General features: G+C 40.3%; 1 protein-coding gene across 5 annotated transcripts in view; it reads right to left on the reverse strand.

Moving 5' to 3' along the window:
• kif21a (kinesin family member 21A) overlaps nucleotides 1-18,199 on the reverse strand; it is a 67,282-nt gene extending 49,083 nt beyond the window's left edge. For 3 of the 5 annotated variants that reach the window (XM_044357898.1, XM_044357897.1, XM_044357896.1), the window contains exon 1: nucleotides 17,712-18,199. In XM_044357898.1, coding sequence (XP_044213833.1) covers nucleotides 17,712-17,755 — 44 coding nt within the window. In that variant the 5' untranslated portion in view covers nucleotides 17,756-18,199. The remainder of the gene's footprint in view (nucleotides 1-17,711) is intronic. The other 2 variants (XM_044357901.1, XM_044357899.1) reach the window with 1 other exon arrangement.

Raw genomic sequence — 18,199 nt, forward strand, 5'->3', positions numbered from 1 at the left:
TTTAGTTATACGCTCTATTAATTCCACAAAGAGCCAACGATGCAGTCGGGGTTAAAAAAATCTGACTTTAGTTTAGAAGTTATAAAATATTAATAAGCCCAAAGCTGAGTTAGAAAACAGAGCTGGCCTCGGTTCAAGTGCTGAGACCTTCTTCACTTTTAAAAACAGCACAGAATTTAAAAGTCAGCAATCAACTCAAAAGATTTTCACCTTTTCAAAACAAATGCTAATCGACATCTTATGGAAACTGGCAAAAAAATATAGGTTTTAACGAAAAGGTGACAAGTTAAGTCAATATAGCCCAAAATCATGAGTTTGTCTTAAAGGGCTTTACAATCTGTACAACATATGACACTCGATCCTTAGTGACTCCATTCAGATGTGAAAGAAAAATAAATATGCATTTAAAATTGTCAAACATCTTGATACTAGAAGCCTGAGGGGAAGGAGGAGTATTCTGTGTACCTTCTAATCACTTTAACTTAAAGAAAAGGTTGTTTTGGCGACACACCTCAAAATCTGACATCAGTGTATGACCTCATCCTTAAACAGGTAAAAGCAGGATGAAACTGAAGCCTGACTTTAAATCCTCCCTGCGAAGGTTAAAAACTGTTGTTTAAAAACATTTTTGCATAGAAATATATTACTGAGAAACAGGATTTATTATTAATGATCTTATTAATCACCTAAAATGACAACTCAAGAGAGTTGAGAAAAGACAGAGAAAAGAGAAGATCAATGTTTTATGTCCTCATGTCAACATTTTGTTAAGCTTTCCCTCAAACAGAGCTCTCAAATAAATGAGGACATGAGACCAGACTGCTGTGGGACTAATATCACCATTACAGGGTTGCAACGCCTTCGATCAATCTGCTGATTATATTCTCAATTAATCGTTTTGTCTATAAAATGTCAAAAAATATTTTCCCAGAGTCCCAAAGTTTTAAATCATCCTATTTGAGAAGTTGAAACCAGCTAATTTTAAGAGAATGACTAAAACAATTAATTTCAATTTTCAATTTTTATCAAAATAGTTGCTCATTATTTTTCTGTGGATCAATTAATTGATTAATTGACTAATTGTTGCTTTAAACCTTTCAAAACAACATTATAAGTAATCATAAATACAACAGGATAACCAAAGCAAAATCATTCAAAACTTACATTTTGAACATTAAATAAATGACATCAACAGCCACACAAGCTGAAAGTTATCAGGCTTATATGCATTGAAACAACTTGATGTCAGCTATGTAAACAAAACAAAACAATGAACACAGCTATGAAAGAAAACATGTTAAATGTCATTTAATAGTCTGTAAAGACTTGACAGACCTGGAATTTGTAGACTTGTGACCTCACAAGACTTAAAACCAGCTGTGCTGTTTAACATATCAACTCTGGAAAGCAACAGCAACAATAAGGCTGAGTAACCCAGTCTCATCCCATGATGTACAAATAACACTGCTTTACACTTTGACAGCATGTGTTGTCTTGTTTGCTTATTCTTTAATCAAATGCTTCCTTGATTTACTACCAATAGAAGAACTCAGATGTCATATTTGCACTAGTATCAAAAAATGTGCAGAATCTAAGCAAGGTGCTGTTTGTACATCTAGTACAAATGAGGAAAAACACTTTTATTTTACATGTTCAGCTCAGTTGATTCTCATCTAATTACTAAACTGTGAAATATGGAAGTGAACATAACTTTGCATTGAGTCAGATTTATTTTAAAATGCTTTTATGGACTTGTTAGGTGTGTTACAGATCAAAAGTAAACACAGAGAATAAATTCATCCCATGCTTTGAGGCCACAGCTTGCAGAAAACAAGCCACACACACACAAACCTCTGCCAGGACACATTGACTTGGTTTTATAATCTGCACATCAGGTTCATGGAGGCCGACACAACCCTGCTGCTGACCTGAGCTTATTGCTTCATCTTCCTCTAATAAAGCTTTGGATATACGTGGATATTCCACTGATCCTAGAGCATGTGAGCCTGTTTGGAAAAATGTGCTTTGCAAACAAACAAAGCTGTGCCGAGTTCCTGTGGCACGCTGATAACGGCTTTACTGCTTCCTGCAGGTCAAGGGTCAGGCAGCAGACCACCCCTTCATTATCAGGGGTGGAGAAGGGAGGGGAAGGGGGTGCCAGCGAGAGATCAATTGTAACTGTCAACATGGAGAGGGCCGGGGGTCAGTGGTGGAGGGGACATGGACCCTTTCCTCTTCTTACTGGCACATGTTTTACAAAGTAAGACATTTTCAATACAGGGCTGTCACATGACGAAACATCTTCTGGTGACCATATTAGAGGTGCTTAAGTCTTGGGAAGCTGTGGATTCAATGGGTGTAGATTTGGGTTTGGACGTAAGGATGTGTCCTTAACATTACCGAGGTGTTGCTGGATTGATCTCAAACAATCGAGCCACTTTAACTCCATGTAACATTAACAGTAAGATCGCTGCAGAGATGCCAGGTTTGTGTGTTTTCTGCAAAAAAAGTGCACTATTATGACAAACAGTGAAAGAGCGGGATATGGGGCAACCCTCAACTTCAAGCTGTATGCATTATTGACTAGCAGCAGTAGTGGAGTCGGTGAGGTGGAGAATCTGAAGCGATTAGTATTTATAGTTTAAATGTCCCGAACCTCCTCACAGAATTGAAAACGACTTCACTGGACAAAACTAAGATGATTTGATATTATATTTAATTTCAGGCGTTAGGTGTTGATTGGTGGTTGTTGCTCAGACATTCTGTGTCAGTAACAGTTGAGTTTAGTTAATAAAAATGTTCTTTAATCAATCTAAACATTAATCTTTGAAATTCATGGGAGAAACTTTTACTATTTAATAACAATCCTCCCCTTTTCCACGAGTAGATCAAGAGCAGAGTTATTATTGTATATGTGTCATTAAGCTAAATTAGCCAAAGCTTGTCCAACTGATCTGTTGTGACGGTCAGGCATCATTTTATTGTGAAAATCAAGTCAGCAGCTGCCTGAGCAGCACAGAGACACACAGACAGGTGAGCTGCAGCCTCTCAGCTGAGCTCTGATGTCACAGTGAAGGATCTCACCACAAGTTCAGGAGCTGAATGAAAAATAGAATAGAAATAGTTTTTGAGATGATTTAAAGAAAAGTCTCGCCCAAAATCCACAAACTGAAAGAAGGACAGAATCTCAGGTGAGCAGGGAGTTACAGAGCAGAACATTACCTACAGGTCTCTATACATTTATTTTATGATATGTTCATTTTAAATATTAACTTTGGTCTCAGATTTATAGTTAAGTAGACTATCAATAAAATAAAATGTAAAATTCTGAGAAAAAAAATCATGATACAAGTCTGATTTCAGGCAAGTCAGCAAATGCGTATTCAGTAAAGTAAACATTTTGCAGAGTCAGCTTCTTTATGTGTGTATGTGTGTGCGCACATGTGTCTATGGAAGAGAAAAGAGTGATAGAGATACACAGTTATTTTGGCCATTTGACAAACAAGACCAGGTCAAAACCTAGCATATGGCTGGACCGTGTATGCAAAGACAGTCAGTAGTGTCTATAATGTGAATTCCTGGATATAACATGTTCATCTGGAGGCTGAAGTGGAAATTATGAATTAGTTTTGACAGCATTCGGTGCAAATTTAAGAGGCTCATCTCCGCCCAGTTACTGCAAGCACACCTACACTAAACTGATGTAACAGCCTCAGACTCTCATGTTTTACCAGCGAGACACGTATTTTAATGGTGTTGTTCATCGTTTCTGATGTGAAAATGTCAAAAGAAATAAAAAAGGTTTGCGTTCTGGTAATTAGTTCAGTTATAAAATCCAAAACGCACCACCGTGGAGCATCTCTCCTGCCGGCTGCTGACAGCGCTGCCAGCCGGAGAGTCACGATCACAGCGGCTGGTGTGTGTGTGTGTGTGTGTGTGTGTGTGTGTGTGATTAAACAGACTTCTCTGCATTTAACACTGGAGCTGAGAGCTGAAAGCAGGAAAACACTGTCACTCTGTGTCGCTCTGTCCTCTGTTTCCATCACAGTTGATACATTTAGGTCATTTAGAGACAAGACTGTAAAACTTTGCAGCCTGTCATGTTGTCAGAAAATTCAAGAAAAATAGTAGACTTTGCTAATTCTGTGGGAACATGCCGCATGAAACACACATATGAGGTAATACTAGTCCCGTGCAAATCATTGGTGAGTAGGTCTATGAGCGGAAGCCCTGTGAACATCCCCCTGATGACATAATAGAAAACTGTTCCTGTTGATTCATTTTGAAAGAACAACAGCCAATGGGGAAACTCCAACACAGGGTCAGCCGACCAATGGTGCAACTTCATCACTCAGTCAGTCAGTCAGTCAGTGTAGGGCTGGCCCTGATGTTGTCCAGCCTAAAGTGTCCCTACCAAAGTTAAAACCAAACCTGAGCTCTTGCAGTCACACATATCCAATAATGTATTTTGATAATGTCAACTTGTTAAAAGAAGAAAAAACAACCTTGTGGCTGCATGTTGTCTTTAGCACTGAGTATCAAATATACGGTATTTATTTTCCTGAAGAAAACTTGACTTGTTATTGCATTTGTTTTATTTAGATTCATACTGACTATCCCAACAACTAATCACAACCACAGGAACTTGTCATTTTGAAAGCCTGCAGTCAGAATATCATCCATCTCTGCAGTTCACTTGGAAGATGTTTAAATCACTATGTGTTCACACCTGCTAAAACAAATTATACTGAAGCATAAACCATCCCAGAGTTTGATGAAACATGCCTGGTGTGAAAAGACAGCAGCTCACTAACTATTAATTATCATTTCTTTTTCAAACTTGATAGCATAATAGAACTTTTTACTATTAATTATATACTATTTAATAATCCACATGTTTTATACTTAGATATGCATGTGCAGTGGGAACTTTTTACTTGCATAAACCTTGTGTGAGAAAGTTCCAAAATCTTATCAGAAGGGGAAGCGTGTGATCCGACCTGCAACTTTCAGTTCCCAGAGGACGGCTGCAGAGGCAGAACTCCTCTAGGAAGAAACACTGATGAGTGATGAAGAACAAAGGACCAACTGTTGTACCAATTAACTCCCAAGGTTGTATATTCTAACAGTCCCGCAGTGCTTTGTCACAGTCTGTAACGGGTGTGGCTACCACTATAAATCTGAGTGCTCTGATCCAGACTTCAAGTCCCCGTACGTATACATGTGTGATTCTGGAATAAAACTCGCTCTTTATGAATCCATCTTAAATTTCCATGACAACTGGTATAAACGTTATTTGTGGACACCTCAGCGTGCTATGAATGACGCATCCTTTTTGGGAGTGGAATCACTCTCCCATACACAGGTTGAATCTAATACGAGAGGTGTGTAATTAAATTTGGATCATATAGCCCAACAAATAAACTGTAACTGTATAGTCATCTGGCACCACTAATATAGGTCCATCGACATCGTAATGATGTCAAGCATCTCATATAACAGCAGAGCCTAAAAACAACAACAGCCAGCGATGGTTAGCGTTTAAACTGGTCAACATCGCAGTGGGAGTTCTTACTGGTGATTCATCTCTGCTCATTAAAAGTGATGCTGCAGAAGAAATAAACAGCAACATGTTTATTATTATTGCACCCGTTTCCAGCGGATGCTTGATTTAGCACAAAGATATTTAACCGCAAATGTAGGTAAAACTAGCTGACGTACTTTATACCGGCTAGGAGAGAAGACACATGGAGGCGTCCTGGATCCACATTGGTTTCTCTCTTTTTGTTGGATAGTTCTGTGGTCATTCTTAGGTTATGAAAATCCTATTTTGTAAAGACTGCATAGCATAAAAAAACACCAGCGATCCAAATTTAAAGCTGGTTTTGTTTCTGGTGCAAAGGTGACATTTTAATGGTGTAAAATACCCTCCAGTAGCAGTAACACATCCATCAATGAGAGAGAGAGATATTAATGTCTGCTCATACAGTACATTAGACCGATATTTCATAAATCTGCCGATTGCATCATTCAATGCTGATATTTTATACTGATTCCTCTCAGATCACAGCTACAGAAACACAGTCTGCAAATGTTTTGTCATCATAGTACATTTTCTGTCTTTATTCATCTTTTGCTAGTATGTTTTTGTACATTACTTCAGCATTTAAAAGCACCATACAGCTGCTGTTTTTCATTAATTAATTAATTAATTTTTTTAACCTTTATTTATTCAGGGTAGTTTCACTAAGAGGAAGCTTCTCTCTTGCGGTAATGACCTCATCATATTCACACAGTTACACTCATTCACACCTGGAAGCTGCCCAGTCAAACCACTGATCTGATCTGCTGGCCACTGGAGCAGTTAGGGTTAAGAGCCTTGCTCAAGGGCACCTCAGTAGTGGTAATGGGGGGGGGGGGGGGGGCACTTCACTTTCCCCTCCTAGATTTATCCTGCCGGTTCAGGGATTGAACCGACAACCTCCGTCCCCTAAACAGCACTCCTAACCCTGTATTTATGTTAAGTTTTCAGTTGTTAAAGTTTTCCAAAACTCACTAAAGAATAGTATTTTAGGTACAGAAGGTAGAAATGTAAAGATTTACAATTGAAAAATTACCACAAATAATCTGTTATATATATACCACGTCATAACAAAACACCACAATCAGTCAACCTTTGATAACAATCTCAATCTAAGCTGCTGGTTCATTGACCTTGGTCTATACATCCACACAATCATATCAAGTTAGTGTATCTAAACCTTCGAAACAGGAATAACAGACCACACAAAACTAAACGACAGCGTCCCACTTGAAGAAAAAGAAAAGAAGAGAAAAGAATAAAAGTGTGATGTATCTGGGTGAGTTGTTGGGAGTTTACTCTCAAAATCCACTTCACCAGCCCGTACGGCAGAGTCGAGCCTGGACTGCAGTGTCATTCAACCATGTGGTGTTGACACAGGAGTCCCATCTCTGTGTCAACCACCGGACAGCGACACAAAAGCTAGTTGAAAAAGTGAAGAGAGTGTGTGTGTGTGTGGGTGAGGGACACATCAGCCAGCCGCCATCTGTAGCTTTCAAGGCAACCAGATAGCAGATAATGGGTTAGGTAAACACGCCGGCCAAGGTCGAGTGGAAGTCGGCTCGGCTCGGCGGTTAACCATTTGCATTTCTTTCAGATATATGATTTCAGGTTTTTTTTTGCCGTTATTTTTTGCCGGCAGGTGGCCAATCAACACCGAGACGTTTAACACATATACCGCCCACGTCGAGCGTTCACACCTGCAGCAAAAATTCAAATTGCTCAAACACCTCATGAATATGCAGATCCAGGCAGCTGCTACATGGCGCCGGCAGGTGGTGAAGCTTCATTTGCATATACGCTGCCTTCAGCGCCGTTTAATCCCAGCCTGCAATTTAGGTGTAAGACTGTCCGACACAGGGAGGTGTGACAACCTCACTGTATGAAACATGTGAGAGCTCTGTGTGAAGAGGCTGTTGTACTACATTATTGATAATGACTGCATCTAAAAGTGTTGTTCATGTCCTCCAGAAATCTTGCTGATATAGTAGTCTGTAGACCATCTTGATATGTCGTAGCTAGAAACACACAGGTGCAGTTAATAACATTAATGATGGCTGAATCTCATTTAGTTTTTCCAAATGAGTGACTCTGGGATGGTGCGTGATGGGTTGCAAGTATGGCTTCCCTGGCTGTTATTAGTTATTAGTTCCACCTGTGCTTTTCTTGCTGTGAAAAAGGTGTACTGTAGTATCGACAAGCATCATCCCTCCTAGTTTAATTTAAATTGAAAGGTTAGATAGCGATGTCAGTTTGTTGGTTGGTCCACCACTTTGGTCCCAAATGAACTTTCTCAAAAATATTGTGATGTTTATATTCTAATATCTAGCATCTCAACAACTATTGACATTCATGGTTCCCAGATGATGTATTGTAATGACTTTGGTTACTATCCCCTGACTTTTCCTCTGGTGCCTGTAGTGACTTGACATTACCAGACACAAGCCTGAAAATAATGTAGCCAAAATAAAAAAAAGTTACTGTTCTTCAACCCTTTTGATTACAGTCATAACCCTGGTGTCATTTGAAAGGTAATAATGGCACGACTGATATTATGGGTCTCACAGGTGGAACAATGTTGTCTAACAGGTTAAGAGTGAAATGTCTCAACAACTAATAGATGGATTGCCATGAAACTTGCTAGAACTATTCAAGGTCTCGAGAGGATAAATTCTAATAACTTTGATGATCCCTGACTTTCCATTTAGCTCCATCCTCAGATCAAAATTTCAGTTTGTCTAAAACTTTGGTTTATGAGCAGATAACTGCAAAACTAATGACATTTTCTTTATCCTCAGCTGTACTTTGTGCTTAGTTCCAATTAACAAATGTTAGCATACTAACATGCAAAACTAAAATGGTGAACCTGGTAGCTGTTACCTGAATGAATATATACCTAAATAATAGTTAGTAAATACTATCTTAATATTGTCACTGTGAGCATGTTAGCATTTAGCTAAAACCACTGTACAGTCTCACAGAGCCGCTAGCTCTAGACTTCTTTACATCATACACTAACATGGTGCCAAAATACCCAATTTCTCCAGAATTGATTCTTCAAAAATTGAGTCATTGGTATTTGAGATTAGTGCTGAAATGATTAGCTTATTGACAGAAGATCCATCAGCCAAAATTTTAAAAATTATTTAATCATTTAAGTCATTTACAAGTAAAAATGCCAACGTTTGCTTGTTCCAGCATCTCAAATTTGAGGATTTGCCTCTTTTTACTATTTTTTTTGTCATTATAAATTGAATATCTTTGGGTTTTGACTGTTGGTCACAAAAAACAAGTAATTTGAAGACTAATTAAACTAAAAACGGGCATGTTTCACAAATTTTCTGACATTTTATGACTGATTAATGATAATGAAAATAATTGTGGCTGCTCAATCTGAGATCTTACATTACAGTTTTTATTGTACCGCATCCATTCGGTAAATAAATCACTCAAGTGATGCACCATCTAAAGATGCACCATCCAAAACAGGCAAATGACTTCTGATATATTACAGATATAACCTCACATATCACATTTAATTGACAGACAGAAAGACAGACAGACGCAGCCTGATTCATAAAGACAGCAGCTCATTTTACAGAGAAAACACATCCCTCCCTATTAACTGTAGAGACAGCCTCTTGACATAAATAACAAGGTGGCATCTCACTATGCAAACAGAGCTATTTGTGACTGTCTGTGTCCTATTTGTGACTTTCTGCTGGCAGTTTGATGATGGAAGTTAAGTTACATCCACATCCTATTTGTGGTACCAGTTCTACATTTAGACCTCAACCATTTTAGCTGAGTCCTTAACTGGACAGATTTGTACAGTGAGGAGAAAAGGCTGACATCAAGCAGAGCTGTGTAGGAGTATTCAGGCAATACTGAAGGAAGAAAATGAGCAAAAAAAAAAAATGAGGAAAGTAAAGTGCAGCAGCGGGGGGAAGACAAAGCCAGCAGCAGAGCGAACAACATATTTGCATGGGTGTGGTGTACATGTAAGCTACTCTATAATTACATCCACTCTATTTTGTATGACCAGCTAGTTTCTAAGTACTATATAATAGGTATAGTGGAGAATTGGGGGGGGGGGGGGGGCTCTTGTCATAAGCATGTCCACATGTGGTGTGTGTGGCTCCGCAGTTGAAGACTCTCTGCATCGCTACAGATGCGTCTGGCAGAAATGTGCTGACTCCTTAGAGGTTGTGATATAGATAACTGAGGTCTTGCAGCAATGCTGTGGCCGGTCGGGAGTCTATTTTGGGGCAAGTTAAGTCTAAGTGTAGGCTGTGCTTAGTATCGCCTCGGAGTGGTTGAGCCTTCTATCTAGAAAGAGGGTCATGACAGCTAAACACTGGAAACGTATCTGGGTTTCACTCAAATGACCATGTTCCAGTGCAGCCTGTCACCATAACAGAGTCAGTTACTAAAGATAATTTGAATATCTGATAATTGGAGTCGTGCTGCAGGGAGAGAAAGGCAGTCTGTAGTGCTGCTGCAGATCTCTCCCCAGCTCAACCCCAAAACTAAGGATTTATTTCATTATGAAATAATCTATTGATATTTTTTTCTGTTTAGTCTTTACAAAAGTTTTGTCAGAGTACAAGTCGATGTCTTCAGATGGCTTGTTTTGTTTGACACAGTCTGAAATAAACAGTTAATTAATCAGTTAGCTGTTAGACTTTTTTCTTTTTTTATAATTCAGTCATTTCAAACAGAAATCTCACACATTCATTGGCCCCAACTTCTCAAAAGTTAGGATATGCTGCTTTTATGTTTTATATCACTGTTCCGTAAATGATTAAAATATCTTTATAATGTTGACTGGAGTGTCCTCATGGGCACTGGGACATTTGTCATTATCTTTTCACATTTTTTAGACTACAAGCTCACGGAGTTGCACTTATCACTGTTATGATAGCATCAGCTAAAAGCCTTAATTACAGGAAAGAGCATAAAAGTTGATCATAATAGGCAACTTTAATCTATTAGCAACACTATAAAAACCACATTAGCTGGCAGCCTGAGTGCACTCCTTATAGTGCCATAAAATATGAAGTGATGTGAGGTCAGTTATGTTACACTGCGATGAGCTCAGTCTATTCGAAGCTGGCCTCTGCTGAGCTCCGGCTCCCGTGTTGGAAACATACACTCCTCGTTCAGCTAGTGCTGCAGGCGAAGGAGGTGTTATTCATAGCTTCCGTCTCGGTAACTTGGCTAGCACTTTAACACTTTGGCTATCACTTAAAAAGACAAACAGCGTGTGCGAAGAGGTAATACGACATGATGCGAGCTCCCTTTGGGCTATTTCTCTAACAAAAGAATGTGGATCATAGCACGAGGATGCAGATCTTGATGGGAACAACGAAGCTTACAACCGACACTCAACGCTCCAGTCAAAGCAACAAAGAATAACACAGACTCCCTGAAGAAGATTGTAAGAGTAGAAAATACATTATTTATTCACAATATAGTCAGGCTGTACCCAAAAAAAGTTAAATCTTTCTTTATAAATACTGAATATTACAAGTGACCCCTTTCCATCACTACGCTGCACCCAAATTACTATAAAAATGATGATAAATATCTATTATTATTTAAAAAAAAAAAAAAACAGGATGACAAAATTATACATAGAGTCATAGCATGTATGAAGAATATGATTATGATGGATGTTGAGCAACTTCCAGGTGTCACCAAACAAACAGGACCAACCTGAGCCCAATGAGAAGCTGGATTCTGCAGGTTTCCTTTTCAAAGTATCGAATAAGTCAATCAATCAATCACAACCTCCTCTCACCAGCTACATTTTGTGTTTAGTGATAATTAGCAAATATTAAGCAACATTATACCTACTAAACCTACTTTGCATTCAGCTTAAAGCACTGCTGGGCTTAAGTGCAGCCTCATAGAGCTGCTAGCATAGCGTAGATTCGCTGCGTGTGTCCGAAATCACTTCCTCCTTCACTCTCTCACCACGCCGTATATTATAAACAGTTTGCTCGAAAGTGAGCATCAGTTTTGGACAATTACTAATAATAATCCTCATCAATTATCATTTTTGCATCTATAAATTGCGCTGCACTGGATTGTGGGATTGTTAGCAGAAAGTAGCGCATCTACCACGGACGCTACTGTTTCAGTTCAGTTTATTATCTCAGATGGGAAACTTGACTTGCGGTGAGATGCAAAAGACAAAAAAACAACACAAGCAAGAACAAAAGTACAAAAACAGAAAGTGTAAAAATGTTTCCTGTATGTACAATATACAGAACTCTATCATACAACAAAACAAACTCTGACATGCTGAATTACATGTGCACATTAAGCAGGGTTATTGCACAGGGAACAAATATTGCAGTTGAACCGGGGGACTCTAAGTCTACGGCCTGAAGGAAGAGTTTCAAACTCTGAGCGGAGAGGCTGGTCTGTGCGGTCTAATATAGACCTGGCCCTGTGGAGAACCTGCTGGTCAAAGATAGCCGTCAGGGGGGTCTGTGGGACACTGATCACCTTACAATCCACCATCACAATATTGCTCAGGTGGTTTTTGTCCTCGATGTTCGGGTCACCAGACCAAGCAATCATAGAAGAAGTAAGTGCAGATTCAATAAATGACCTGTAAAACAAAGACATCATTTTCCTATCGACATTAAAAGTATTTAAGGAAGAACAAACGTAGCTGTCCCTTCTTACAGGCCGCAAACTTCTGGTTTTTATCAATGACTCTTCCAGCATATTTATAATGTTCTACAATCTTGATGCCAATTCCTTTGATGAAGGTCTGAGATGGTGGGTGGGACCATTTCCTTATAAAAATCAATGACCATATCCTTCGTTTCTGTGGCGTTTAAATGGAGAAAAGCCTCATCACACCATTTGACAAACTCATCTCATCCCATGCTCGGATTCATCTTTATGGAGCAGGCTGATGATAAGTGTATCATCAGTGAATTCAGGACGTGCCTGTCCTTGGTGTAAAGAACATACAGCAGAGGAGAGCCGGTGGAAGAGGAGCGCCGTTCACTCTCACCCTCTGAGACCTACTTGTTAAAAAAATCTACAATCCAGCCCACAAATCCAACCCTCTGTTCCATTGTTGGATTTTTGAGGTCACTAGTGGATAAATTTACACACTCAGTATTCAGACACTCAAATAAAACAGCAGAAGGTAAATACAGTAGTGCCCTATATAGTAATTAGGGATTGATTTTGAACACAGCCTCGTTCTTGTCGTAAAATCAAGTCTTGCAGTTAGAGAGTTTTCCTAAAAGAGTGGGACATCGCTGCTGCACCAACATGCCCTGATATCATTCCACTTCTAAAATAACACCAACATAGAGTGTTAAATACATACTCACCTTCAAACTTAGAAGATACTGTCATGCAGAAAAAATGTAATATTTTTTTTTTAGGATAACATCACTGTCTTGTCGAGGAATTCTGGGAAGACCTCCAAGTTATATGCACTAATAGAGATTCATGTTTGCTCGGTTCAGACTGACTTCTTTCCCACTACATGAAAAATGTGTGTGTGTGTGTGTATTGTGTTTAATATGGACTGACAGAAAAAATATCCCCCTCTCATGCCATCAGGCAGGTGTTTAACACAAAGCATTCAGCTTAAAGAAGCTGCAAGTGTGAAAATGTGAAAGTGTGACACACGGAAGGGTATAAAAATGACACTAAACTAACAGTTACAACAACAGCAGAGAAGAGAGAACAGCTACTGACCGACACACATTGATACAGCCACATACAAACACACATAGAGCCACAGGACTATGGGTCAGTGGCTGACTCCTGACAGACTGACTTGGCTCAGTGGATGTGAACAAAGCACGAGGTCTGGAGAGGCTTTAGACCCGTCGGGGCTTTTGTGTTTGCACGGTGCTGCCATGGGCGACGAAAACGCATCTGAACGTCCCATATCTGAGCTCCCACTGGTCCTCTGCCAGTCCTCTACTAGTCCTGCCCCTGTTAGGTACTTTATGCCCTAAATACTATCAAACTGTGTTTAGAAAATCCCCTTGCTTAGCTTTAGGATATAAATCCTGACAAAAACTTTATTTAACACTTAATGAACATACTACAAGCAGAAACCTGTTCCTAGTATTCATTAATGTTTTACAATGAACTTTCTATTCACACATGTTTTTCTGCAGTTTTCCACCCATTCAATTTCTGTACCTCACTTATCCTCTATTTGGCCCCCAGCCAAAGAGAGGATCTTTCAGTTAAGAGGCCCCCAGCCTCTTTTTTGCACTGTAAACCCCCACAGCTATTGTCAGCTGTTGTCTCTTGTCAGCTGAGTTAAGGTCTGGTCTGGTCATTAAGTAATAATAGTAAATATGTGCTCTAATCTTGCAGCTCATTTTAACAAGCTTCTTCTACCACAGTTAACCCTGTCTCTACAGTCGGGGCTTACACTTAGCCACTTAGACCAGTTCCTGCATGCCTCCATGTCATTACATTAAAGTATGCCTGTAACTTAAGCCTTAAGAGGTTTAGGGACCTATATAATTTCATCATCATCACTGTTATGCCCTTCAGCTGAGCATCATGATCAACAAGTCCTTACCGGGGGGGCGGGGATAAATAGAAATAGAAACTGATTTTTCTTGATGAGCTGCGTCTTTGCATTTTGTGGTCTGCTTGGTGGTTAATTAGCTTGGCAACAGCAGCTAAACTACAGCACACAAAGTAATAAACACAGTCTAAGTCCCTCCCTCTCACTTTGATCTGTGCCGCTCATCTGTCATCGCCTCGGAAATAAACAATTGCTGCTTTATTTCTTGTCGTATTGCGGCAATTGCCCCAGCAGGCAGGTTAGACAAGTCCTCGGTTCCACCTGAGCCCTTCCCCTCGATGTAAGACTGACTACTGTGACGTCTCGGACTGTGCAAATAAGCCAGCTGCAGCACAATCTATATACTGTAGTCAGGAAAGTGTACTGTGTAACTCCTTCCCAGTGCACTATCAATGCTAACCCCTCCTGTGCTTCAGTAAACACACACTATGGACGCAAATGCATGTTGAAAGCAAATGCTCTGAGGACCCAGTTCTTTTGCAGAAGTTTGAAAGAACAGGAGGGCCTTTGTTGAGAAAAGCTGGGGTCTTAAAACCGATTAAACAACCTCAAATAGACCCCTCGGTCCTTAAAGTAACCCTGTTTAAAGCAGTATGCAATCTGGGATCAGGCAATAAGGCTTAAACTGCACCTTGGAAATATTGGTTTCCAAGATAAGCTTGACACTTTTTTTCCATTGAATTTACATTTCAGGAATTTTGTTGACTCGCTCCTATTCTTGTGCAGTGAGGAGTAAGTTTTAAGCAGCTGTACGAACTGGTTGTGCACGTGCACGGTGAGACTTGTCAACAGTCTTGTCAAACTATTTTGACAGTTGGTAGCAGTTGAAAACATGCTGCGGCAAATCCATCACCAGGGCTTGTGCCAAGCAACGTGTCAACAAGTAAACAGCTTTCTACTAATTACAATACTGATTTTTGGCATCATTATATCCAGAATCCTTCATAATTGTAGATTACTGGCAGAGGTCTAAAGCTTACATTAAATTAGTATTTCATTGAGAGAGACTGATGGTGGTTTTTCTGGGTATCTTTTAAGAAAATGAGCTGTTTTTAAATATGACAAAGTAAAACGTAGCGTGCTGAAGTTAGTGTTGTATTTTAGTTCCTGGAACAAGAACCAGCGTCCACCTCTCAGTGGATGAAAGCTGTCCTCACTTTTACTGTAATTTGCATTCTTTCAGGAAGTGCGAGTCATTTTAAAACACATGGTTATGTCTAATTTGGGGAAGCAAGCATTTGCGTGACTTTTTAAGATCAGTGGCCATAATTTAGTTTGGAATTCAACTTCACAACAAACATCCTGTATCTGAATAATCATGGGAGACTTACATGCCGATTTTTATTACTTCACACGAGCCGAAAAGTTATTAAATTAGAGAATGAAACAGATGTTGATTCGGCTCTATTGTCAGTTTTGTTGTTGTTGTACTGGACGACATTATATTCTATGACCCAGTTAAGTTCAACAGCTTCAAAGCATACAATAGAACTGAATTAACACCACAACAGTATCTCAATGAAAACCCAACATTTTAGTCAGTATTTATTGCAGTGCTGTTTAATTGCATTGCACAACATCAACACAGGTGTTTCTATTTTTCTGGCCACTCGGTGTATCAACTTGCAGCAGGTTTTTTTTTCCACTAACTGTGCAGTTTCAGAGGGATTGGAGACACCTGGAAGCATCACTGTCTCCATGAGAGGATGTTGCTCATTTAAATCTCCCTTCAGATACTCGGTTACACTGGTAGATATAATTGATCTGTGATGTGCAGGTTGCTTCAGGGGACATTTTCTGCAATTAAGAGCTGTAATTCACTTTGGTTTACTTTCCTTCAACATGCATGTCCTCTCTCTGCTTCAGGCCTGGTGACTCTGTGCAGTTCCCAGGATGACGTTTGCCCTTTTCTCAAAACAGTCTATTGACATTGTCAGTGCCAAAAATGGTGTCTCCATCTCTTATACAACACAGTTATTCTGTACTCTTGTTGGAACAAAATCTCTAAAAAAGAAGCCATTGCTCTTGGACATTGAGAGCCACTAAACCGGAGACAAATTCCTTGTATACATATTTTGCCAGTTAAGATTATTCTGATTCTGATATTTCTCCCTGACTGTCAGAACAAAATCTCCAAAAAGAAGCCATTGCTGTTGGATTATGAAGACATGTGCCAGACAAATTCTGGCATTTGCAAATGATATTTTCCTCGCTTAAGCATTTTCTGCTTGTCACATCAACTATTCTTTAGTAGCAACATATTTGACAAGAAAAGAATCCACCACCAAACAATAAAAGCAGCCCAGAAATGCCAAAAAACATCACCAACAATATGTATTTTTAAACAGCACAATCACAATATGGATTTTCCCCCCTCCCTTCATAACGAGAGATGGAATCAGGAAGCTCTGGATAAACAATGATGATGCACTTTTGTGAACAAGTGCACATGAGGGCGACTGTTAGGAAAATATGAGCAAGCATGGACGAGATGGAAAACACACAGATATAGAGGGAAGAGACGGAATAAGCGCAACAATACTGTCATTATCTATCATTTTCATGACGAGTCAAAAGGTCTGCGAATGGCCTTGAATGGCATTCGGATGAGAGAGAGAGAGAGAGACTGTGAGGGAGACTGGCTTCCCATTATGCCACTGTCACTGTGCCACCTCACCAGCTGGGTGGGAGCGGCCTACTTCAGCACAATAGCACATATTAAGTGCATGGACTTAAAGGAAGAAGGACAGATTCTGTAGCTTTACTAATAAAAAAAAAATAACATGCCTGAATAGATAGTAACAAGCTTGGATCACTGAAAGCCATAACTGTGCTGTCCACTGACTGTCTCCAAACAAAGACTAGACTTGACAGAAGCTGCACTGAACGCTCCACTGTCCTTTCCTTGAAACCTGGCTGTCAGTGAAGCTCTTCTTTCATCGATTAACTGTCTTTCTGGAGGAGGCTTTGAGAAGAGGCCTGGCTTTAGGAGAGAAACACAGGCTGATTGTCTCTCTCCCACCCCTCTCTCTCTTTCTCTCTCTCTCTGTCTTTTCTTTCTCTGATAGCTCAGCCGTTACAATAGATGATATCATCCCTCCTGGAGCATGCCAGAGTGTGCAGAAAACAACCCATGTGTGCGCACCTGTGCAAAGGGCGTGATGCTCTGTGTTTTTTGGGGGGTTTTGCTATGTTCAGACACATACTGTACATCACACATTGGGGGAAAACTGCTCATTCTTGCAGAGGTGAAGCACAAACAGACCGAGAATGTGTGTTGAAAAGCCCGCAGCAGCTATCAAGAGGTGCCCGGCTGAACTGGGTCACCGTGCTGAAATGAAATGAGGCTGATAATTTCTGGATACATAGTGTGAGTGTGTGTGTGTATGTGTGCGTGTGTGGCTCAGCAGATGCTGCTGTTGATCTGCAGGTGTTTGCTAGGCCCGCGGCACTGACTGACAGGTGGCACCGGGCAATTAAGATACAGCTACGCATTTACCGGTTGATGGAGAATTAAAATAAATTTTAGTGACTTACCTCAGAGCCACACGGACTGAGCTTTCATCCTGTCCGGTCGTCATGATTCCTTATAAAATAATCGATATGCAAACAGGAACAAAAAGCGGATTTATCTTGTTTTGGCTGCTTGCCCTGGCAAAACAGCGGAGGAAGAAAAAAAAAAAAAGTGCGTGCTGCCCCGGCAAGCGAGCGGACCGAGCAACGGAGCTGCTCACCTCGACTTCACCGTCGCCATGCCAAAACAAACACTAAAAATTATCTTCACGGTGCTTTTGAACGTGATTTCAGCGATGAGGTGAGGCGGTGTGTCCGCATGTTACGTCTACGTGCACCGCATCTCTGCGCAGTTCGGCTCGGATGCTTCAGCTCCGGCTCGAGCCCACATGCAGACTGACGCCGCCGCCGCTTCTGCCGCTGCTGCTGCTGCTGCTAGGTGAGCCATGGCCGCGCGCGCGCGTACACACACACACACGCACACATAAACTGCGTACACGCGGGTGCCGTGC

This window comes from Thunnus albacares, chromosome 7 (genome assembly GCF_914725855.1).
Source record: "Thunnus albacares chromosome 7, fThuAlb1.1, whole genome shotgun sequence".
Classification (NCBI taxonomy): Eukaryota; Metazoa; Chordata; class Actinopteri; order Scombriformes; family Scombridae; genus Thunnus; species Thunnus albacares.